Below are 24,910 nucleotides of genomic sequence, written 5' to 3'. Positions count from 1 at the left end.
TACATTTCTTGAAAGACAGTCTTGTAACATTTTAAAAATGAAAAATGTGTGTTTCAGTAAAATTTACTTTTCACTTTAGTTTTGCAAACTGTGTTTGCAAGAGTCAAAACTGAACCTTTTCAAATGACTTAATTGTCACGGAATGGAAAAAAAAAAAGCTATTAACATAAGAGGTTATCCGCATTTGGCAAAGAAAGTACTCAGAAGGAGAAATAAAATTGAAATTATATTGAAGCAATGTGGAAGCCATATTCTTCATATTAACAAATGGCAGTCCTTCCCTTTTCATCTTTGTTTCATCTGCGTTTTGACTATCCTGTAATTTTGAAAAGGACTGGTTCATATTGCATAGTCATGTTGCAATCATTGTTTATTGTGTTGCTGTTATATAACATCTTCTCTAGGAATGTATACTTAATTCTGACCAGGGGATTTAAAAATACGTCATATATGAACATGCATAGTCCCAATGGGAAGTGGTTGTAACAAACTCAAAGAGACAAAAATGGTGAAATTACTCTTACAGAAGGTAAATTAGCTCAGAGAACGTAATGGTGCTTCTGTGCTCTGAGGGCATAGAGGCACCTGTCGGAAAAGGGTAATGATAGCAGTGAGTGGCGCTGGATGCAAAATGTACATCACAAGATGCCCTGGTATTGAGAGTCTAGTTTAAAAGTCACTTAAAAGAAATTCTCTTCCGCGCTATGCCATGTACTTCCTCCGGCAGATCTTGAGCAAGGCGTGTTTTGACCCAGATTTCAATTTCATCCACTAACTTTTCAGTTAGTCCCTCGGCAACCGGGACCTAGATTTTTTCTGGCTGACCAGCCTAACTTTCAGAGGTACTACGCTGCCACTAACTTACAGAATCTGACATTTTCAGAACACTCCTCCCTTTTACAGCAACTGCCCTTTCCTGAATGACCTTTATTTAACTCTGGGCTCACATAAGCGTTGCCTCAGGTGGCACCCTCATTTCTCAGGCACGCAGTGCGACGGAAACACAAAACATAAATAAATAAAACTGCCTTGCATCACGCTGTTCTGCGAGCTTCCACGGAGGGATACGCCTACCGGTGCCATGATTCAGAGAGGTAGCATTGACGTCTGGGAGACTTCAAAGGGTGAGGAATAGGAAAAGGAATAATCGGCCTTTCCTTTTTTTTGCTGTGCATAGCAAGGTTAACACCAGGTAGCCAAAACACGGGGTCGCTGCTACCCGTCTGGGGCCAGGGCGGTGCCCCGCGTTCCACAGGCCGCGCCATGCTCGGTGCTCCGAGGCCCGCTCCCGCTTCCCCGTGTGGGTGCCAGAACCTGCGCTTGAACCCTGAGGAGACGCCTGCCGCAAGCCCAGGACGCGGGGCACCGGCAGGGCGGGATACTTCACCGGGAAGACCCCAAATAAAACCAGCCATGCCCCGCACAAGGGGCCCGCCCCGCCGCCCCCGACGGGACCTTGCCTCCCGCGCGGCTTCGCCTCGCCTCGCCTCGCCTCGCCCCGCCCCGCCTCCCCGCGCCGTCGCTCTCCGCCAATCAGCGGCGCCCCCTCCTCCCGCGCGCCCTCTCCACCCGCCGCGCCGGTGACAGCTCGGAGCCGCCCGGCCCCGCCCGCCGCAGAGGAGCCCGCCGTCTGTCTCGGAGAGCGGCGGAAGCCTCGCGAGAGTTCCGAGGTCCGTCCCCCACCCCCCCGCCCTCACCCCCCGCACGTGGCGCTCCGCCCCGCGGCCCTCCCGCCGCCGCCGCCCCCGCCCGCCGCCGAGGCCGGATCTGTCTCTCGCTGGCTGAGCGGTGGGAAGGGAAGGGAGAGGAAGGGGGGGGCGCTCGGCCCTGCGCACTGAGCGATGTTTGTCCGCCATCGCGGCGGAGGAGGAGGGTGAAGGAAGCGCCGCCGCCGGAACGAGGGGCCTGCGCCGCCGCCTCGCCCCTCGCCGCCGCTTCCCCCACCGCTCCCCCACTCGGTTCGGCCCGGCCCTCCCGCCCTCCGCGCAGCCTCGGGGGCCGCAGCCCGGAGTGAAGGTCGCCAGCGGCCTCCCCCACCCGGCCCCCGGCCCCGCTCTAGGGGTCTGCCGCCCCGCGCGCGTCCCCCGGCGCCCCTCCGGACGGGAGGCGCCGCCGCCGCCGGGCCCGAAGATGTCGAACCTGAGCAAGGGGACGGGCAGCCGGAAGGACACCAAGATGCGGATCCGAGCCTTCCCTGTGAGTACCGGGCCTAGGCTGGGCCGAGCGGCCGCGCCAGGCCCCGGCCTGCCGCCTGCCCGCAGGCCCTGCGGCCTCGCCGCCCTGTCAGCCGCGCCGTGTGTGCGGGGCCGCGGGCCGGGCCGGCCTAGGGCCTCGGAGGGGGCGGCAGGGCGAGCGGCGCGGGCCGAGCTGTCAGCCGGCCGGCGGCCTGGGGCACCCCCCCGTGCGAGTTGCGGGGGCCGGGCCGGGACGCGCGGGAGCCGCGTCTCGGGGGAGCGGTGGTACCTGCCGCACGGCGAGTGGGAGGTGGAGGAACAGGTCCTCGCGATTATCGTCTCTCTCATCAGTCAAGCAAATCAATTACGAAAATACGCATACGGCATTGGCGGGGGGGTGGTGGGTTTGTCTGGTTTCTTTGTTTTCAAGGTAAAGGCCTCAAAGTAGGAGTCGAAGGTTATATGCGTACATCAACAAAATTAGTTAACCCCGGAAGGCGGGGAGGGGTGGTATGTATTTATTTGTGTGTTCTGGAGAGTTTCTTCTTGGTGAATTTATTTCATTCTCCGTGCTGTTACAAAGGCTGCAAGTCGTATGATTATAAGATTTAGGTGGCACAATGCCAGCTCTTCAGAAGATGTTACTATAAACATCTAGGCATAGGTAACTTTCATCCATGTTCAGCAGAACCATGAGCAATGCTATCCCTTTGAGTTACAGAGGAGAATGAACCAGATTATTAATTTATAGTGGCATAAAGCTTGCTGTGTTTTGACAGTTGGTTCAATTAAAGCTTACAAGAGAATAACAACTACAATATTATGAGGAATGAGAGAAGTAGAAAAGCTTCAGTCTGACTGAGGATGGCCAGGAAGTGTGTATGTGTTCATTGGTGTATATGTTAAAAAGAAGATACTTAGTTGAGTCATTGGCTTTTAAGGTTTAGCGTTAACTTCTTGGTGCTACGTCTGATCCCAGTAGGCAGTAGTGAAGAACTAATATGCCATGCCTTTATGGAGAAACTGGATGTACCTGTTTTATCTTATGTCACTGGCAAGGAACATATCAATATATTTGCTTCATCAAAGCTCTCGCTGATGAAATTAGAGAATTCTTTATATTCTCAGCAGCTGGCTTAATCATAGCAACTGGTTTATACTCTTTTCCTCTTACTGCTTCCTATACTTTTGAGCATTCGGTGGTAAAAGTTACAAGAAAAAAATGGGCTATGAAATTATGAATTTTAGCTGGTGAAAGGTTTTTGATCTCCAAATTGCATTTATTTCTTTAAACAGCCGTTTTGAATGTCAATTTTGTTAGGATGTGTTGGATTATAGGAATAAAGAAAAAGACTTACTGCAATATGGCTAGGGCTTTACTAACAAGTAGTAGGAAAACTTGTACAAAAATAAACCACGACAAAAGCAATATGTATATTTTATGACAAACTGCACCAAAAATATAGCAGTCTTTTAGTTTCATAAACAGATTCGTGTATTCCAACCATGAATATGTAGATAGGGGTTAGCCAACAAAGGCAGACTTAACAATGGGGTGAACTTTAGCTTGTGTTTTACTTTTTTCACCACTTCTGTAAATGAGCATATGAAATTAGTTTGGAGGGTAAAGAATGCTTCTACAGAGTCCTGCTCCTACATAAAGTTAAACATTGTCATCAGGGTTTTTTTCTTCTGAAACTGTTTTCTCTAGCATTGTCTGTCTTTTCAATTGCTTAAAGAATGTCTAGGTTAAAAGTTTAAAAATAAACAAAACACACTATCTTTGCCCTAAAATAATTCAGAAAGTAAATAGGCATCAAGACCTACAGATCTTAAATGTGTGGTGACATCTATTGACCACAATTTTTTAGGTATTCCCTTCAACAGATTTTATTTTCTAAGACATTTTGTTGACACTGCTGTTGATTAAGTGTTTATAGAACAGAAGCGTGTGCTTGGTTGAGAGACTTGGAGGGGTTTCTGTCTCATAATTGCAGAAGGCAGTAGCCGTAGTTCACGTAAAAATCTTAACGCAAATTTTGTGGAGGCCTGAGTGGTTGTATAGCTTTGGTCCTGCGAATAGTGCCAGTGACTGCAGTGGGATTATTCATGTCAATGAGGTTGCATTTGTGTGTGGGATAGAGTCTATATTTAGAAAGTGTACTATTCTTTCTTCAGCTACTGATCTTCACTCGTTTTATCTCAAATCTGGTGGTTCTGCTATTCAGCTCTGAATTAAGAGTGCTTCCAGAGGTGACTTTGTAGGCTGCTTTGATTTGTGTTCTTATTGATCATCTCTGCTCAGCAGGTCCACCTGTTTTAAATTAGTTTGCTTCTTGCATGGAGGTCAGTATTTACTATTATATTAAACTAGAAGTAGCCGAATTGGAGAGGTAAGGTTTCTGGAACACAGCAATATTGTGGTAACTCCCTCCATCTGGGTTCTGTCTCTTTTTAATATTTTTTTCACAGTATTTTTGATACTTCTGTTAGTGTTATATTTTACAGTAGCTAAAGGAACGGAGAAATAGTAATTTGCAAAATATTACTACTCCAAAGTTTTCTTTTTCCTTCTTACTAGAAATTGAGTAGAAATTGACTGGAACATTTGAAAGCCACCAGTGTTGTACGTAGAGATCTTAATGTTTTGGAATTAGTTTTAGTCTAGATTTCTTCTTTATTATTTCTTGTAGTTGGTGGCAGAATATCTGTCATCTCAAGTGTCCATTAATATTTGCTAGCTCCTTGTATGTGCTCTGGTGTGCTTTTTCTACATCAAGGGCAATGACTTCAAGTACGTGCCGTACTGTTTTGCTGAGTGGGTTGCAGGGTAATCAAAAGTAGTTGAGAAAAATAGTTTTCTATATGTTTAACTGATTTTTCTGTTCACAATAGGAAAAGTGCATTTCTTTTCCTAATTTTAAAACTAACTTACTAAAAAGTAGTTTATTGCTTTTTTTTGTGTGCCTGCCTTAAAGACAGTGATAATCTTTGCATCAGAGGTAGTCCAGGTGAGGATGCATTCTTTTTTAAGTTTTCAGACTTGGGCATTTTTTTAAAACCTAGAAAGAATAATAGAAATAAATGTTTATAAAAGTTTATTGTATATTTGGTAGAGCAAACTGATGAGATTAAGCTTGTGCCGTTAAGTAACCTTATGTACCAGTGTGGAAGGCTTCCATTGTGCTTTCAATAACTGCTTATGGTACTTGTAACACCTTCGTAATGCAGAGCTGTTCTGTATTTGTGTAAGGTCTATCCAGGTGGCACTCTGAGTAGGGTTAGAGTTAATGCGAGAGTTGCAGTAGTGTAACAGGGCTTTTGAGTGAGTGTAGATTGTTGGGGTTTTTTAAGCAATCTTCACACTTTGTTGTTTCAAAGTCATACACATTACAACAAATAGGGATATGTTGTGGTGGACAGTAAAATTAATTAAAATAATTTCTGAAATTGTCAGTAATGTAAGTTGCATATAGTTTGTAATTTGTTTTGTTTTTTTTTTAATTTGGAGGAGTGCAGTAGTATTTTTGCTGAATACGCAGTGTATGCATTATGTCAAAATGCAGGCTTGATACTTCTGCAACACATGAATTGGTTGCACCTGTTTTGGGGAAGTGTAGGGGGTTGTTTTCTTCGGTTCCCTGGTTTAGTTTAAAGTACTCTCAGGGTCTCAGATTGGCTCTTGTTGCTTGACTTTCAGTGAGCCTGTTACTGCTGGCTAAAGGAATGGTTTAAAAGCTCCCAAACAAGCTTGCAGCAAATCTAATTTTAAGATTATTTGGTTGATCTGTGAAAAGTGGTGCCAAATAATGCTCGATTTGCACTTAAAACTTCTGGAAACGTGTGTTGTCTATAACAGGGATCTAGCTTGTGTAAATTATGTTTCCTGCAAGTGTATTTGAGCTGTTTTGGTGTGACTGTTTAGCTAGTGAGAAATGGTAGCTTTAAATGTGTTTTGATGGAAAAGTTGTGAAAGGTTAAAAATGTACCTTTCTTACAAAATAAACGGTATGTGAGAATTCGGAAGGCATTCTGGGAATTCGTTTTCAAAATTTGTATGAGTAGTGTTAAGCTGTGTTAAATGAACTTTTTTGCAATGACGACTCCTTCTCTCAATGCAGTATGTCAGTTGTCACCATAAAATTGGTTGGACAAATCTTTCTGGAAACCAGTGTGACCTGATGTAGGTTATTTGGTTTGATCTTTATAGCTGGGGTTGTGGGGTGTGGGGTTTTTTTTTGAGTGCTTTTAATCATTTTCATTCCCTGCAGAGCTATCTTTCCTCTCTAGAGCAATGCTACAAAATAGTATTTTGCCAGTTCTCAGAACTCTTCCGGTGGATCAGTGTTATATGGTTACATTATGAATTCTGGAAAGCATTTAAAGAGATCCTACATATGCACTTGTGATAGAATGAGTCTTTCAAGTGTATATATATATAAGCTGCACTGGTTCATTTTATTTGAAATACTTGTGCCCAAGAAAATTCTCATTTCATCTGGACTTCTGCAAAAAGGCAGACAGCCTTTTGTTCCTTTGAACACTGTTTATCAATTGATGTTAACTTCTTCCTCAAAGAAAGTTCTGTAAACTTAGAAGTAAATGGCTTCAACTCTTCCATTAGACACTATTAAGACTCTTATTTTCATTTCCCCTGCTCCTTTTTCCTCAGCTCTAACAGCCACTTGTTTCAGGCTTTGTGTAGGCAGCAGGCTCTTTTTTGCCTTTTTTTTTTTTTTTTTTTTCTCTCCTCTCCTCAGGGGATGCTGACTGCTTCTGTGACTTGTTTTGAATCTTGGGGAATTGATGATACAAGTTGAGATGAGGTTTGGTAAATTTATGCTTCGACCTATAATGCATAGATCTATCACTTCAAGAAGTTGATGTAAATTTTGTGTCTTACTTAAGCATCTTAGAGCAGATAGACCATAGAAAACACATGGAACTGTGGTTAAACTTGTGAGTGTTCGGGTTATGTAAGCAATACGTGTGCTTCTGCTTTGACTTAGAACCCTTAGAGTTTGCCTGCTGTATTGGGGAGGGAATGGAGAGCCATGGAGGATGGAATAAGAATAGAATTGGAGGATAGTTCACTGCAGGCTTTTTCAGCTCTGATTAAAATAGTGTAAACCCACTGAGTGCTGGAAGACCACCTAGTTATATTCTCAAACATATTTATAAGAGCATCTCAGCTATTAACTCGTATAGTGTATACAGGAGTAATAAGTTAATGTTCACAAATAAAATGTCTAGGCTTTACTAGTGTAAAGCCTAGAAATAAAACGGACAAAAAAACTATAACACTGTTTGTCGTAGCGGAAAAAGGTTTTGTTTTAGTGTAAATTACAGAAAAATACAGAAATACTTGCTGTTTACGGGACAGTTAATCTTATGAAGGCCTTCCAATTTTCACAGATTATATTTTTTAATGAAATGCTGTGAGCAGACTGAATGCCCTAATACTACATTTAGCATTTTTAAGAGATGACACTAATTCCAGGGTAGGCTTTGAGTGGTTGTTGGTGTGGTTTTGTTTGTTTGGGGTTTTTTTAACACACAGTACGTATTATCTTTTAGGTGTGGTCTAACCTAATCTCATTAGAATTCCTGAGTTCTGTAGATGTTCAGGTTTCAGTTGCAAATTTTCTTGTTTTTCCTTGTTAGTTGGGTTTTAAGTACTGAGCAATCATTCCCGTTGATCTGAGTTTTGGGTAAGTGCCTCTCTATGGCATTGGAAAGAGTAGTGCTGTTTATGGATTTTGCCTGTATTTGAAATTTGCTTGTTTTTCATGAAAGACTATATGTATAAAGTAACACCACTAGCATTCTGTTAAGATTTTTATACTGGCTAATTCAACCTGAGTTTCTTCAAGTGGCTTGATAGGTTTCTCCACACCATTATTCATGTGTTGTATAGCAGTGCATTATTAAACAGGAATTTCTATTTTTCCCTGGTAGTGGTAGGTAAACGAGCTTTATGAGAGTTGCTATGATCAAGAGTTTTTGGTATTCTTCGTGAAGAGTTACAATAATAGTAAGTAACATAAAACCAGAAAAGTGTTCCTAGAAAAATTACTGCAATTTTTCAAAATGTTGCTTTTTTAATCTCTTTTGGGGAGGCACAGAGCAGAAGTGGCAACACTTCTCAGAATTTCAAATATGTGTTCTCAAGTCTTTGGCTTTGATCCGTAGGACAGGTGGTCTTAGTGCAGGTGCTTTTAAATTTTCATCACCACGACTGATCTGGAGTGTCTGATCATCTCTCTGTATGTGGTGAAAATGTTTTGTGATAGACTGGGACAGATTTTCTGAAGATGGATTGATTCAGTCCATTCATAAAATGCACAGTGGTTCTGTTACAGTCCAAAATAAGTTCTTTACCTTGTGCGTATGATCACTGATGTTATCTTTGGTTTCTGGTAGCTATACACGTGTAAAAACAAACTCTTGAGAAGTGAGCTTGCATTTTTCATTCTGAGTCATTTTTTGTGGAAACAAGGAGTGGGAAAGTACTGTAGTAGAAAACTATAGCATGGCCAAGCATACCTTTTATCATATGACTATTTTGTTTTTCTGAAGTTCAGTTAAAGACAGTAGAATTTTTAAATCACTAATGGTTCTTTTGTGAAGATGCAAGCACAGATACATCAGCAGAAGTAAATAACGTTAGATGACTTAACAAAAGAACTTTCATATCGACATTTTTAACATATGCATTGTAGGCAAGGAAGAAGGTGTGTTTAATACCAGACTACAGCAAGGAGGATAAAACTGTAATAAATATTTACATTTGGATGGTGCTTGCTGTGGAGTTGCCTAGATTCTTTAATTAGTTGTGCATAGAATTAGTGCTTGAGGTCTGAAAGTGTCTCCCTTGTAGTTTCAGTAAGGCATAATAGTATGCGAAATGTAGATAGATAACTTGGTGTGTTTGTTTATGGTTATGGATAAGGTCCATTTGTGGAAATGCCCATTTTTGGTTTAATACTAATGAGAATAAACATAAATTAAGACAATAATTTAAATTATACATGTAAATGATATAAAATTGGACTAGCTTACCAAAAATGCGTAACACTAATTTCTTATACTACATGTAGTCAGAGTGGAGGCTGTGCATGTCTTTTTCTTAGCTTTTGTATGTGAAGAATGTTTATTGAAAGAAATACTTTCTTTTTACTTCCACACTACTTTAAAAACAAAGTGTTGGCAGCATCTCAGTGGACCTATTTTTTGATATTGTATATGTGGATATAACTTCCATGTATAGATCTGGATTTTTTTTTTTTCTATGGCACTTGTTTCGCTGTTATTCTTGCTCTTCCAGGCTCTGCTGATTTGTGCGTCCAGTCATGGTGTATGCACTGTATGGTGCAAAAATCCCCCAGGGAAAGGTTACTGTTGGCATGCAGCCCTATTGATTATCTGTAAATATGTACGTGATTTATTAAGGGTATCTTCCTTCCCCTCCCTGAAGTAAGCTGAGAAAAAAAATTATCCTCTGTTGGCCTCTGTCTACCATAAAATTTTCTTTTATTTACTATACAAGTTCTCAAATTGTTATGCTGTTACCATTATGGAGGAGGAGTTGTCATCAAGCCTCCAAAGCCTCTAAAGGCCCTTCTACCCCCCTGCTCCCCCTTTCTTCCTTTATCATCCTCAAATTGTTCATTGTGTTCTTTGTTTTGAAATGGCTTCAGGAAATGTGTCTACAATCTGTATAAATCGGTGTGTATTTCACAGATTTCCTCTTTAAATGATGTTGATTTTTGAACAGTTGTAAAATACTGAACTACTTGTAGGTTAATTAAAAAAACCCAGAAATAATTCTTCTGGGATTTGCGTTGAAGTTGACTGAGCAAGGAATGGGCCATTTGTGGTTCAGCAAAGCTTTCTGAATCCAGGTCATCAAGGCTGGGAAGTTAATGAACTAATGGATTTTTTCACTTGGAGAGATGATACCCCAGAGGAGACTTGGTGCCTTCCAGAGAAGGTACAGATGTGCAGAACAGCATTGATCTTTCCTCTGGCAGTTCTTAACTGGGATTGAGGCATGCAGCATCTCTGTTATTCTTTAAAATCATTATAATGTTAATATTATGTTATACAAGTCATCAATAAAAAAATTTCCCCAAAAAAACCATGAATTTGCCTCTTATTAAATTAATTCTATTTCTTTCTACTTTGTAGTATTGGCATGATGGTCTTAAAACTAATAGAAGTACAATCATATACTGAATCAAAGTTTTAAACCATTTTGACTTAGGTTAAAAAAAAAAAAAAAGATGTTTCTGTTGGTTTAGAATTAGGAGTGATATGAGTAGCAGGCTGGGATGTAATAGTGCTGCTTCTGCGGACAGTGACCTGTCGTCTGTCATGGCTGTTTCAAGACAACTTACTGCACGTTGCCTGGAATGTTGTAGTCCCATACTTGGGTTTTGAAAGGAGATGAAGAGACTCAGGGAGCAAAATCCCATTGAAATTTGAGAGTTCCAGCAATTTTTAATCTTTGCTAGTAAATCTTTTTAAGTTACAGGTAAACAAACAACTTTCCTTTCTGCTCTTAAGTCTTCAGTAAATAGGAAGTAATTCCAGTGGAAGAGGAATGAGCCACCTTCCTTCTAGTGCAGGACCTCATACTGCAGATGGCCAGTCATCCCAAGTAAGCTGCTTTGAGGAAATTTGCAGTCAAACTTACTTTGTGGTAGTTTGCTCATAGTCACATAGTCCTCAGATTTTGAAAAGCATGTCTTTGGCTGTTCTAAAATTTTTATTGCCGTGGAGTGCTAAATGACTTGAATTAAATTTTTAGGATCTGACCCTTGTTTGTAAATGAGGAAGGGCATGCCCAGTAGTTTGTACAATTCTGTGCCACTGTTTTCACGGTCTGTTATTTCACTTTTGACAAAAGCCCATTTGACAGCTATGGACACACAGCTGAGCTCTGGAAGTGCAGAACTACTTGTCTCTCCCTACACCTTCTGGACCTCTAGGCTCCTGCCTGACAGATGGGGGATGTGATTCACTCCCAGAAATTTGGCTCTTCCTCATTCCATTTCTGCTGTTCTAATTAGGTTCAAATACTTTTAACACCAACCTTGTTTAGGACAGAAACCTTAAAGCTATTGTATATCTTTCAGGAACGTGTTTCCTGCTGTTACACAAGGATTTCAGAATTCTTTTTTTCCTGTAACTTTAGTTTGAGGAAAATTATCTTAGGCTTGGTACTTCTAAAGTGAGTCAAGAGGGCTCTGAACTCATTAGTCTTCAAAATATTGATACTAATCTTTATTCTTTTGGGCAGGAGAGAGGAAGTAGGCAGATTTTTGTTATCAAATCTTATATTTATTCCTTTGTTTTGTTCAGAATGGATTTTTTGAGTTAAGCAATCCTGACGAGATATAATCTTTTTTTTTTTACCCATGCATGTAATTTGCACCTTAAGTAATCAAAACAACTATTGAAATAAGCCAAAAACTTATTTCATGTCTGAAAATGCTTGTTACTTTGCAAAATTAAACATGAAAGATCAGACTTTCTGAAGTGTTAACTTTAGATCTAGACTTCAGCTCTAACAGTTTTCAAATTAGTAAGAGAAGTTTCGAAGTATAGACAGTTCTTCTTTACTATTGTTAGGTTGAAGTGTTCTTAGGAAATAAGTAGTTTCATTATAGGTGTTTTATAATCCTCCTCCATCTTCAGGCACTATAGTAACGAGCACTGCAGAAATGTCATTGAAGGTTTTGAGAACCTTGCTTAATAATACAGGCAATGTTGCTATTTTGGCTGTATAAGCACTTCCATTCTATAGCAGTGACAACTATCTTGTGAACTAGAACTTCCTATATTTAGCCCCTTACCAGTTCTGTTCTAGAAGCATGAATAAACCCAGTTAGTTGTTATCGTTTAAATACAGCTTTTTTTAAAACATATTTCGTAATGTGATGACAGGTGGGCAAAAGCTTGTACCATGGCAAGGGAACTCATTTACGGATAATGCTTTTTGATTATTTGGAAAGGCATTTATATTTGCCTGCAGATGCTGGAGGTGGGGGGAAAGGTAACTTAAAAACTTGGTTTTCTGTATTTTAGTTAAATACTATTCTGCTATCCTCTTTGAGCAAAGCATGAAATTCTAGAATAAAGTCCCTAGTGTAATTAGTACCATCTTTGAAAGCTTACATTGAAAAGGAGTTAATTTTGGTCCATTTCCTTTGGTTTTCCTCAGTATCCCACTCTGCTGGAGGAAGAGATATATCATAGAATGGTTTGGGTTGGAAGGCACCTTAAAGATATCTAGTTCCAACCGTCCTGCCATGGGCAGGGACACCTTCAACTAGACCAGGTTGCTCAAAGCCCCATCCAGCCTGGCCTTAAGCACTGCCAGGGAGGGGGCAGCCACAGCTGCTCTGGGCAACCTGTTCCAGTCTCTGACCACCCTCATAGTGAAGAACTTTACATCTAATCCAAATCTCCCCTCTTTCAGTTTGAAACAGTTACCCCTTGTCCTATCACCACACTCCCTGATAAAGTGTCCCTCCTCACCTGTCCTGTAGGCCCCCTTTAAGCACTGGAAGGCCACTGTAAGGTCTCCTGGAGCCTTCTCTTCTCCAGGCTGAACAACCCCAACACTCTCAGCCTGTCTTCATATGAGAGGTGCTCCAGCCCCCTGATCATTTTTGTGACCTCCTCTGGACTCGCTCCAACAGGTCCGTGTCTTTCTTGTGCTGGCGGCCCCAGAGCTGGACGCAGCCCGTGCTGACTGAAGCATAGGGGTTTGGGTCTTGTGGAAAATAAATAGTAAGACAGATGAGTGTGTAAGAGACAGAGTTAAGCTTTGTATAAGTGATTGTAGATACAGTGTTTACTGACTTTGATTATTTCTATATTGTTACTTAACTTACTGGTACAGTTTTTATATAGAACCTTAAAGACTGGTCTCTGTGATTCCATATATACCAACAAGTGAATGAAAAATGAGGCTGGTGAGCTATCATTCATTTTTCATTGTCCTGCTCAGACAAGTAATGTTCTGCTTTTATCTGTATTAATGAGAGTCCTGTTTTTATCTGTGTTAATGAGAGTGACAGTTTGAAGGTGCATTTTGTAAGTGGAGCATCATAAATTGCAAATTGAACAACTAAGCTGATTTTTAGACAGTGTAATGTAGTTTGTGGAATACCATTAATGGACCTGCAGGAGACAAAAAAGATATGTAAGTCCTGTCCACGGACTTAGGTGTGTTGTGCAAGAGCCTGCATCTCTAATAGCAAAATTAAAAGAGTTGCCAAATCAGAGACTCTCAAGGCTAGTTAGGGAGTAGTGAATACATGTGGACCTTGTTTTGAATTAAATAGGTGCTGTTACATACCACACTTCTGCTATTTACTGCTGACTAAATATGTCGTCTTTTTCAGTTGGGATATGCTGTGAAACTGTTTTATGGAAGACTGTTGACCTTAGTCTTTGTGTACATGGTGCATTCTTATAGTTGCTAATTAGTAGTTACAAACACTTAGTGTGATTCAGTTGGGAAAGTGTGCAAAGGTCTGCAAATGGAAAGATGTCTTATATTCACAGAATCAACACTGTGTAATTTTGTGTTTCTATTTACATTTAGTTGTCTGTCTTTCCAGGTTGTCTCCATTGTTTTTGAATCTTTTAAAGAACTTATACAAAAAACCACTTTAGATTCTCTTTTGCCTTGTGTTTATTCAGTAACTGAAGAATGCTCAAATTTACATAGTTCACAGTCACAGTTCAGATGAAACAGGTGTTTGGGAGGAGTTGTTTTTCTCATTTTTTCCCCCTTCAGGATATTATGTACCGGCAGATTTGCAAGACTGAAATTGAGGAGGGGCATTTGGGAAAAATGAAGAAATTGTATTAAATAGAAGTTGAAATCTAGAATAAGTGAGGTATGGATTAGTTCAGGATTAGTCTTATTCTTCTGAATCAGTTGCTAAAATAGGAAAGAGAAACGAGTCTCTGATCTTTCTTTAGATTTGTTCAGTCTCTTAAACATGTCAAAACTGTTGCTGCAGTATGCCATTTTCTATTAAAGACTTGTTTTAAACTTTTCATATAGGCTGTTAAATTGCTGATGTGTGGTGAAGCTCCTGTCAGCTCTACCTGTAATGCAGGCAAATGTTACCTTTTGGGAGGAGGAACAAATCCTTTTTGCTGGGCTTTAGATTTGCTAGAAAAGGGAGTTCTTGGAGGATATTACAGTTTGCTGTAAAGCTTATCAAAACTGACCAACCAAACCCCTTCCCCTTCAAGGCCCCACCCCAAAGCAGCACCTGTTTTGTGATGAGACCAGCAGTGCTCTGGGACAGTGCCTTGGAGGTAGACCAAATCTGTCAATCACTATGCAGGAGGTATGATTCCATCTTTTAAGGAACGATCACTTTTTAATCTACTTACCTCCTCCACTCCGTGCTGGCAGAATAGCTTTTCATTGCTGCAGAACCCATTTAAGCAGTGGAGAAGGGAAGGGTTTTGCCTAAAATCTTGCAGCTCTTGTGTGTTTCAGTTGCCAAAGAGGATTCCCTTTTTTGACTTAATTGCACATTCTCCTTTTTTCTGCTGAGTAAAGTTTGACAGAGCTGGGAAGGAGAGGTGGATGTTGCTATTCTTGCATTTCTACTACTGACTGAGTATTGTCATGATGCCCTGGCTATTCTACAGAGGCTCAAGCCTTTTTTGGGGTCAGACTAGAGTTGATTTTTCTTTTGGCCTTTATGGGGTTATTCTCAGCACTAGTTACTCAGCTCATCTTCTGAGCCTGGAGTAGAGCATGGTGCAGGACATGAATATTCCTTGCAGGAGGAATCTGGAGAAATTTAGTGTAGAGATTGCCCACCCAAACAAGGGTGAGGCTTGAATGTCAAGGGATGAGTGAAGAACAAAACATAGATATTAAAAATTGTGTCAGTATTTAATGTTGTAAATGATAACTAGCAGATGCCATAAGCAAACTATAGGCATAGATTCCCCACCACCACACACACCCTCTGAGGGAGTATAATGGTGTAGTAGGCATTTCCTGACACTCCTAGGAAACGTGGATAATACTGGATCATCATCTTCAGTTATTGTTATAGGTCACCTAGGAGCAAAAGCCTAGTTATTAGGACCAGTTTTGGCAGCACATTGCTATGACTTCCCCATGACTCTCAGCAGATGGACAAAGTGGAGCAGTAGCCCAGATGCAGCCGAACAGCAGTAGGTCAGGGTTCCCCTTACTTTCTTCATGCTCCGTCTTAGTTCCCAGTCATGTTTTTTGGTGTGTAACATTTGACCTATTGAGATAACACTGTTGAGTAATTTTGTACCTCATGGTTTTGGTTGTTCAGATTTTAGATTTTATTTGTGTATGAGTGTTATGGAGTTGTTTACTTCTTGATATACTGATGTATACTCTTGATACTCTTAGGCAATGAGATGTAGCTAATGTATCCTCTTCCAGATATGCTCATCGCTACACAGTGATGAAAACTTTTAAAGTTCAGAAAAGTGTGAATATTGAGCTCTCCATTTGTCATTAGTAGGAGTACATTTTATCTGCTCCATAGTTGAAGTATAAGTAGTTCCATATCTTAATATGCCATTTTCCAGAGATATTCTTGGAGCAAACACTAGACAATGTATCTCTGTCATTGTAAATTCTTGCCTTATAAATTAACAGTATTGGAAGGGTTTATAAAAATTCAAGTAGTGATTAGGTGCTGAGGCAGGAAGTGTGCTGCTCTTGCCCTTTTCTGGATGACCTTGGCCAAGCTTCATTCAGAATGAAGGATCCAGGCTAAGGATGCTGAGTTAATTGTGTAACAGACTATTTAATACCATCTTGATGAATGCCCTCTCTTGAAATGGAAGTGAAGACTGTTAGTTTTGACAGCCTCCCTTGCCTCTTGGACTATGGGTCAGGACCCCTGTGGTGGCAGTTTTAGATGGCAGCAGTCAGCCACTGCTCTTTTTTTCTACTGAAGGATAGGAAATGGGGGAGTGAAAACAAGCTGCAATTACTAGATACAAATGCTTACTCCCAGAGCTGCTAACTTTGTCAGTATCCCCTCACTTCCTTCAAGGCAGAGAGCATAAATGCTTGCATTTTGTAATGTCTATCAGTTCTCACTCCAGTGCTCTGGGGTATTAGACCTAAAGGATGTCATGGAAAGGAGTGAGACAGATGATGATTGTGGGTTTTGAAAATTTTGAGAAACATGGCTCTGTAGTAATCATTTTGAAATTGATCTGTTTCACCTGGTAGTGTGTAGAATCATAGAGTGGTTTGGGTTGGAAGCGACCTCAAAGATCATCTAGTTCCAAGCTCCCTGCCGTGACCATGAATGACAAAGACTCCACGGCTAGCCTGTAGAACAATTGAGTAGTAAGGTTTGTGACTTGTAAAAAGTAAAAATGTCCTGCCAAGTGTGTTTACAGTCTGTTAAAGCTTCTGAGAATTGACAGTGGCTTGTTTGTCTGAGATCTTTGTGAGAACTTTTTAGAACTTGTCTAGAACCTTCTTCTGCAAGAAAGGTGAGAAGCTGTGTCTAGCCACTAGTCTTGTTAGTAGTAGTTCCTGTGCCTCCTGTTTCTGCTGGTTGGTAAATCTCTGTGGATACTCCTACTGAGGTTCTCCGGGAATCATAAAATCATTTAGGTTGGAAAAGACCTTTAAGATCATCAAGTCCAACCGTTGACCTAGCGCTGCCCACCACTGCACCATGTCCCTAAGTGCCACATCTACATGTCTTTTAAATACCTCCAGGGTTGGTAACTCACCACTTCCCTGGGCAGCCTGGTCCAGTGTTTTACAACCCTTTTGGTGAAGAAATTTTTCCTAGTGCCCAATTTAAACCTCCCCTGATGCATCTTGAGGCCATTTTCTCTCATCCTATCCCCTGTTACTTGGGAGAAGAGACCGACCCCCACCTCACTACAACCTCCTTTCAGGTAGTTGCAGAGAGCAATCAGGTCTCCCCTCAGCCTTCTCTTTTCCAGACTAAACAACCCCAGTTCCCTCAGCTGCTCCTCATAAGACCTGTTCTCTAGACCCTTCACCAGCTTCGTTGCCCTTCTCTGGACACGCTCCAGCACCTCAATGTCTTTCTTGTAGTGAGGGGCCCAAAACTGCACACAGTATTCAAAGTGTGGCTTCATCAGTACCAAGTAACATCTGTTACCTCTGTTATTACCTCTGTTACCGAGTAACACAGAATCATAGAATAGTTTGGGTTGGAAAGGATGTTAAAGATAATCTACTCCAACCCCTCTGCCATGGGCAGGGAGACCTTCCGCTAGACCAGGAAGGGGGCATCCACGGCTTCTCTGGGCAACCTGTTCCAGTGTCTTACCACCCTTGCAGTAAAGAACTTCTTCCTTGCCTCTAGTCTAAATCTTCCCTCTTTCAGTTTGAATCTGTTACCCCTCATCCTATCACCACACTCCCTGATAAAGAGTCCCTCCCCACCTTTCCCATAGGCCCCCTTTAAGCACTGGAAGGCCACTATAAGGTCTCCCCGGAGCCTTCTCTTCTCCCGGCTGAACAACCCCAGCTCTCTCAGCCTGTCCTCACAGGGAGGTGCTCCAGCCCCCTGAGCATCTTCGTGGCCTCCTCTGGACCTGCTCGAGCAAGTCTGTGTATTTCTTATGCTGGAGGCCCCAGAGCTGGACACAGCCCTGCAGGTGGAGTCTCATCAGAGCAGAGGAGCAGAATCACCTCCCTCGACCTGCTGGCCACGCTGCTCTTGATGCAGCCCAGTATGTGATTTGCTTTCTGGGCTGTGAGCACACATTGCTGGCTTGTACGCGGTTTTTCATCCGCCCACACCCCGAAGTCCTTCTCTGTAGGGCTGCTCTCGATCCACTCATTGCCCAGCCTGTGTCTGTGCTTGGGATTGCCCCGACCCAAGGGCAGGACCTTGCACTTGGCCTTGTTAAACTTCATTTATTGCCTCTTCCTCACTTCTTTCTTAACCACCTCTTTGTTTAAGAAAACTGAGTGGCTACTTCCAGTAAAAGTAAGCTGATGTGAACTGTCAAGAATTCAGCAGCTTCTTAACAGGTTACTCCTGTAACTTACAATTGCATTGCTTCAAACATGGTTATGTAAGTTCTGTAGGGTTAAGGGCAAAACAACCAACTGACAAGAATATGAAATGAAGTTGCGTTCAAAGGAAACAGTGTTGTAAAGGCCAAATTGTATAGAATGGAAGTTAAAACCCCAAAGAATTTATTTCTATGCAAAGTAATCTGGATTTCCAGCAGTAGATATGTTTTACGTTCTGCATGAATGTGGGAGTTTTAGTGTTCTTTGACTGTAGTTTGTGTAAGCTAGGGAACAAATGCCTGGTTCTGCTGATGACCACAAGCATTTTGTTGCTTACCTTTGTTATCGTGCGATGCATTTCAGTTGGAAGACTCGTACTGGCAGTTTTAAGAGGTCACACTTACTCAGAGAGCACTGGTTTTCAGAATGGCTTCCTCTGTGTGCAGATGTAATGTCTATCACCAAATCATGGAATGGTAGTGGTTGGAAGGTGCCTCTGGAGATCATCTAGTCCAACCCCCCTCTCAAGCAGGGTCATCTAGAGCTGGTTGCACAGGATCGTTTCCAGATGGCTTCTGAATATCTCCGAGGATGGAGACTCCACAACATCTCTGGGCAACCTGTGCCTCTACTTGGTTGCTATCGCAGCAAAAAAAAAAGTTTTCCTGATGTTCGGAGGTAATCTCCTGTGTTTCAGTTTGTGCCCATTGCCTCTGGTCCTGTCACTGGGCACCACTGAAGAGCCTGTCTCTCTCTTCTGTACACCCTCCCTTTAGGTATTTATAATACATTTGTTTGATCTCCTTGAGGCTTCTCTAAGCTAAACAGACCTGACTCTCTCAGCCTTGCCTCAATATGAGAGGTGTTCCAGTCACTTACCTTAGTAGCCCTTCACTGGACTCTCTCCAGTATGTCCATGTCTCTCTTGTACTGAGGAGCCCAGAGCTGGACACAGCACTCCACATGTCTCACCACTGCTGAGTAGAGCCCTCGACCTGCTGGCAACACTTCAAGTGCTGCCCAGGATACCATTAACCTTCTTTGCCTCAAGGGCCCATAGGCTTGTTGTCAACTTGATGTTGTTGAGAAAAGAGCCCCAGGTTCTTTTCTGCCGAGCTGCTTTCCAGTCAGTTGGCCTCATCATGTATTAGTGCATGGCGTTGTTCCTCCCCAGGGACATGATGTTGCACTGTCCTCTGAACTACATGACTGGAAGGGAGATGATAATATTTTTGTATGAAGTTATATGTTAATACCAAAACTACTGGAGTTCAGCTGTTTGCCCTTTTCAATTTAAGGAATGCTGGTAAAGTTACTCAAAAGAGGTGGTGTCTGTAGTGTTAGCTTCTGGGAGGGAGAGGTAAGAGAGATGTTCAGGACCTTTACCTGCTGGTGATAATGACAATAGATTGCTGACAATGATTGTTTATTCAGTCTTGGAGATTTTAATAGGATAGACAAACATTGTTAAAGAAAGGGCTTGCACGTAGCTGATCCTGCACTGTGGCAGTGCTGTGGAACAAAGGACCTTTTGAGTCCTTTGCACGCTTTTTTTTGGTGAAAATTGCACTTTCATGTACACTGATACTTTATTTAAATTTCCTCAAGATGTACTTCTGCTAGTTTGAGTTCAGATGTTTGTGTTCAAGTTGTATCTTTGAATCATTAGCATTTGGGCAGCGCTTCGTGGAACTTTTCCAACTAGCGGCTTCGTATAAACAGCTATCTTTCCTGCCAATAACAGACTTGATCTTTCTCCCGTTCCCCAAGAAAGGTAATGTTCAGATAAACAGGAGTACGTTAACACATTTCCTGTCTTTGGACACTGGCTTCTTGCTATCTTGGTGAATCTGGATGTAAACACTACTGACATTACTGGGACTTTGCTTCTGAAAGCTTTTCTGAACCTGGGTGGTTTTGGTGGTGTTTTGTTTGTGTTTTTTTTTTTTTTTCCAGAGCACCAGCAGAAGCAGTAACCTAGCTTCTGCTTAAATCTGCAGGAGTAGAAGGCGCAATCAAGGCAGCTGTATTACACCTGTGGAGTTCAATTTTAAAATATAACCATTAGAAGAAATCTGGGAATGAGAGAAAAATATTTGGGCTCTGATCCTATATTTGTGGAAGTGGATCACTCGCAGGCTTTGCTGCTGATAGGGGTATAGAGAGTTGCATAAATCTTCTGTGGTGGATCAGACTGGGGGATTAGGGTCACAGTTCTGTAGTTCTTTGGAGATGCTTTTGTACAGAATTCTGAAAGATACGAAATTGTTCTAGTAGCGTCACAAAGTTGTTTATTGCTTAGTTGTTGGGGTTTTGGGGGTGGTTTTATTGGTTTTGGGTTTTGGTTTTATTTGTTTGGGTTTTTTAATCCGTGTACAAGCCTGACTTAAGGAAGGGGGATGAAAAGAGATAAACCTGTGAGTTAAGTAATCCAAGGGTAGTACATTTAGTCATTGGAATTCTTATGTAACTTTGAGGATAACGATACAGGAAGACCTCTTCTGTTCAAAAGCTTTTCAGCAGTGGAGAGGAAATAATAAACTTTTACTAGTTTTACTGCAGTGACTTACTGTCCGATAGAGTGGAGTTATTTAAAGTATTAGGAGCCTTTGCTTTGTTAGAAAACACTGCTGCAAACAAGCTAGCTGTGCTAGATCTTTTTTGGAAGACAGTGCTCTTCTAATTTGATATCCTGGAACTTTAGCAAACCTGTTCCCATAAAACCTCACAGATACTAATCTAAAGTAAGTCGGTAGCAGAATAGGAAGCTGCACTGAGAAGCAGAGTCCTTCATGCTTAATCTTAGAAGGTAATAAGATAAGTTTGTTTTTTCAATAGTATTCCAAATATTTCTGTATATTTATCCCATGGAGATGTGTGCTCCTTAAAATTGCCTTGTATGGATCTTTCTTGTGCTTGCAGAGCAGCTTGTGGTCAGTCAGTTGTTAAGTAGCAGAAAACTCTGTGTTCGTGTTTGTATTCAGTGAGTTTACAGCAAATAATGTTACAATCATTCATTTATATTTTTATAGCATTTGGATTAAAAGTAGAAGAATTAAATGGTTCACTACTAGCTTTTTCTTGAACAGATCTGAATTACTAGGTGTACCACTTACCTGTAACATATAGAAATGTTTACTGGCTGACCAACCCAGAAACAGCAATGCTGTAATAGCTCTTCAAACTAGCAGCAGGTGATTTGCCTGTTTTATACAGATGATACTTTTTTTTTAAATACAGTGAGCAATTAAATTGCAGTTGATAAAAGGCTTGTCCTGTTGGCTGGGAGATTTTTTATTTTATTATTAGCAGGGGAAGAAAATTTCATTGGGAAGTGAGAGTTTGAGTCTGTGCTTTGTTTGAAAAACTTTTTTTTTTTTTAAGGAAAACTGAAAAGCTTTTACTTGGTTTGCTGTCTGCAGTTCTAAATGGTTGCCTTCATTATCAGTAGTTGTAAAATTGCTTGTTCAGGAAGGCGTTAGAAAATAATTTCCCTGAAGAGGCACCAATGTAGCAAATGCAAATTAAAAATAAAATAACTGACTTTCAACATTATACATAGCAGAATAAGCAAAAAGCATGGTGAGGGGGAGGACATTCCAACATTTTTCTGTTACTTTGAGGTTTTTGTTTTGGGAGATAGGGAGCTAAGAATTTTTGAATGTGTGTGTGATTTATTTATTTTTTTTTTTTTTTTTTTTTTTTTTTTTAGTTAGACAATGTCCTATCTCAAGTTTTTGGTATGTACAGATTAGTAGGCTAGTGGATCTGGTATCAGGAGAGTGGAAAAAGTTGCAATAGCATCATTTTTATCATTAAAATCTTTGTGTTTAACCAAAACTCCAAAAGAGGAGGACGATGGAGGAGTATCTGGGAATAGTGGCTTTTTTCCTCTCTTCAGCCTTTTTCTTTAGATGTAAAATGCTAGATCAGTTCCTTTTTGTATAAGCTAAACCAAACTTAGCTTTAAACATTGCATTTTAAATATGACTTAATTAGAAAATTTTGGTGTTTTTTTCAGTTGGGTGGTGAAATTTGGCTGAATCACAAGCTTTAAGCAATACTGACATCTGCTATTTGATGCTCCACTTATTTGTCATCCTAGATACTGCTTTATCTATAAAGCATCATATTTTGAAGCACCTTTGCCTTTGTAAAGCACAACTGTAAACTGATTCACACTAAGCACTAGATAGTAGAGGACAGAAGTTGATTTGCTGTTGTATTGAGGCCATTTCTTATAAGAGTTTCTGTCCCTGAATTTTTCTTTATTGCTCTGGGTTTTATTTGCTGTATTTACTGAAGTATATAGCATCTGAATAACAGATCCAAGCAGATGCATGTTCTCCTTAGTGCTTGATGCATATCGTGTAGAAACTTATGTAACCATATTTGTGCAATGGAAATATGTTCAATACAGATTTTTTTTTTTTGGGCACTTGTGGGGGTTTTTAACAGCACCTGTAAGTATTTAAATTTTAAGCACAGTATTGTAGGCACACAATTCTTTGGCCATTAGTACATTGCTATAAATAAAGGAATACCTAGTAAGCTCAAGTAGATGACTAAGTTTGCTAACTCTGTGTCAGACATTATTATCTGTTGTTGTTCAAGTTGATCTGGGGTCTGGTTAAGCAGATCAGTGTCACAGTACAATTTATGAGGTGTTAAGTAGCCTGTTAGTATGGGAGGAAAGTTAACTGACTTTCATTATTAACACTGTGGAGGAAGAGGAGAGACTCATGTCCACAATTACCTGCCTTGCCACCTGCATAGGCTCTGGAGTTGTGTTCTGTGGATTTGCAGCTCTGAAGGACAAAAGCATTAAACTCTTACAAATTACAGTTTTCGTAACTGTTTCTTGAAATATTTACTAGTTTCATAAATACTGGTTTTCTTTTGATAAAGTTTGAGAAACTTTCTGGTAATGGAATGAACAAAATGTGGCAGAAGTGATTACTGTCCTTGGAGTTACAACTTCTAAAGATAACTTTCTGTAGTGGTCTTTCTTGATTCTAAACAATAATGTATTGTTTTATTTTTACAGATGACTATGGATGAGAAATATGTGAACAGCATTTGGGATCTTCTAAAAAATGCAATCCAAGAGATCCAGCGTAAGAACAATAGTGGTCTCAGTTTTGAGGAGCTATATAGGAATGCATATACAATGGTGTTGCATAAACATGGTGAAAAACTCTACACTGGACTAAGAGAAGTGGTCACTGAGCATCTAATAAACAAGGTATGTAATTTATGAATCAAAATTAAAGTGTCTTATATGAAAGAATTCTGAATAGTTATTTGAATGACCAAAAAAATCTAACTTTATTATGTTTTTATGTTGCCTTGTGTTGAAATTTTGTTGCTACTGTCAAAACTGGTAGGTTAGGGCTAACATCAAGCTTAACTTCATATTCCAGATACTGTTTGTTGTAAGTTACTGATGGAGTGCAAACCATAGGAAGTTGTGGTGGGCTGACCCTGGCTGGATGCCAGGTGCCCACCAAAGCTGCTCTGTCACTTCCCTCCTCAGCTTGACAGGGGGAGAGGAAATATAACAAAAGGCTCCTGTGTCAAGGTAAGAACAGGGAGAGATCACTCACCAGTTACTGTCACAGGCAAAACAGACTCGACTTGGGGAAGAATGTAGTTTATTGCAAATCAAATCAGAGAAGAATGAGAAATAAAACTAAATCTTTAAAACACCCCTTCCTTTGTCTTGGGCCTAACTTTACTCCCAGCTTCTCTACCTCCTTCCTCCCAAGTGGTACAGGGGGACAGGGAATAGGGGCTGTGGTCGGTTCATCACCCATTGTTTCTGCCGCTCCTTCCTCCTTGTGGGGAGGACTCCTCACACTCTTCCCCTGCTCCAGCGTGAGGTCCCTCCCACAGGAGACAGTCCTCCATGAACTTCTCCAACGTGAGCCCTTCCCACAGGCTGTAGTTCTTCACAAACTGCTCCAGTGTGGGTCCCTTCCATGGGGTGCCGTCCTTCAGGAACAGACTGCTCCAGCATGGGTCCCCCGTGGGGTCACAAGTCCTGCCAGCAAACCTGCTCCAGCGTGGGCTCCTCTGTCCACGGGGCCACAGGTTCTGCCAGGAGCCTGCTCCAGCGCGGGCTTCCCATGGGGTCAACAGCGTCCTTCAGGCATCCACCTGCTCTAGCAGGGGTTCCTCCACGGGGTGTAGGCAGATACCTGCTCCACCACCCATGGGCTGCAGGAGGACAGCCTGCCTCGCCATGGTCTTTACCACAGGTTGCAGGGGAATCGCTGCTCTAGCTCCTGGAGCACCTCCTCCCCATCCTCCTTCACTGACCTTGGTGTCTGCAGAGTTGTTTCTCTCTCACATTCTCACTCCTCTCTGACTGCAATTGCTGCTGCACAGTAACTTTTTTCCCTTTATTAAATCTTGTTATCCCAGAGGCACTACCACTGTTGCTGCTGGGCTCATCCTTGACCAGCAACGGGATCCATATTGGAGCTGGCTGGCATTGGCTGTATCAGACATAGGGAAAACATCTGGCACCTTTTCACAGATGCCACCCATGTAACCCCCCTGCTACCAAACCCTGCCACGCAAACCCGTTACAGGAGTATTTGGAAGCATATAGCAGGAAACAACTGTAGCTGAAGCATAACCGTTGAGAGCTGGGAACTTTTTTAAAAAAGTTTTC

At 41.5% G+C, this 24,910-nt stretch overlaps 2 protein-coding genes across 3 annotated transcripts in view; one reads left to right on the top strand and one right to left on the bottom strand.

Annotated features, from left to right (window-relative positions):
• Positions 1–1,856, bottom strand: part of LOC104348866 (guanylate cyclase soluble subunit beta-2-like) — a 42,887-nt gene extending 41,031 nt beyond the window's left edge. The window contains exons 1-2 of the mRNA XM_086468587.1: positions 1,836–1,856; positions 1,220–1,630 (exon numbers count right to left, since the gene is read on the bottom strand). Of these exons, the coding sequence (XP_086324713.1) occupies positions 1,220–1,630; positions 1,836–1,856 (432 nt within the window). The remainder of the gene's footprint in view (positions 1–1,219; positions 1,631–1,835) is intronic.
• Positions 1,857–2,130: 274 nt separating this feature from the next.
• Positions 2,131–24,910, top strand: part of CUL3 (cullin 3) — a 63,033-nt gene continuing 40,253 nt past the window's right edge. The window contains exons 1-2 of one of the 2 annotated variants that reach the window (XM_086467771.1): positions 2,131–2,196; positions 23,279–23,476. In XM_086467771.1, the coding sequence (XP_086323897.1) occupies positions 2,131–2,196; positions 23,279–23,476 (264 nt within the window). The remainder of the gene's footprint in view (positions 2,197–23,278; positions 23,477–24,910) is intronic. The other variant, XM_086467772.1, reaches the window with a different exon arrangement.

The sequence above is a fragment of the Leptosomus discolor genome, chromosome 7 (assembly GCF_034619465.1).
Source record: "Leptosomus discolor isolate bLepDis1 chromosome 7, bLepDis1.hap2, whole genome shotgun sequence".
Lineage (NCBI taxonomy): Eukaryota > Metazoa > Chordata > Aves > Leptosomiformes > Leptosomidae > Leptosomus > Leptosomus discolor.
This window is presented reverse-complemented; position numbering and strand designations above follow the sequence as displayed.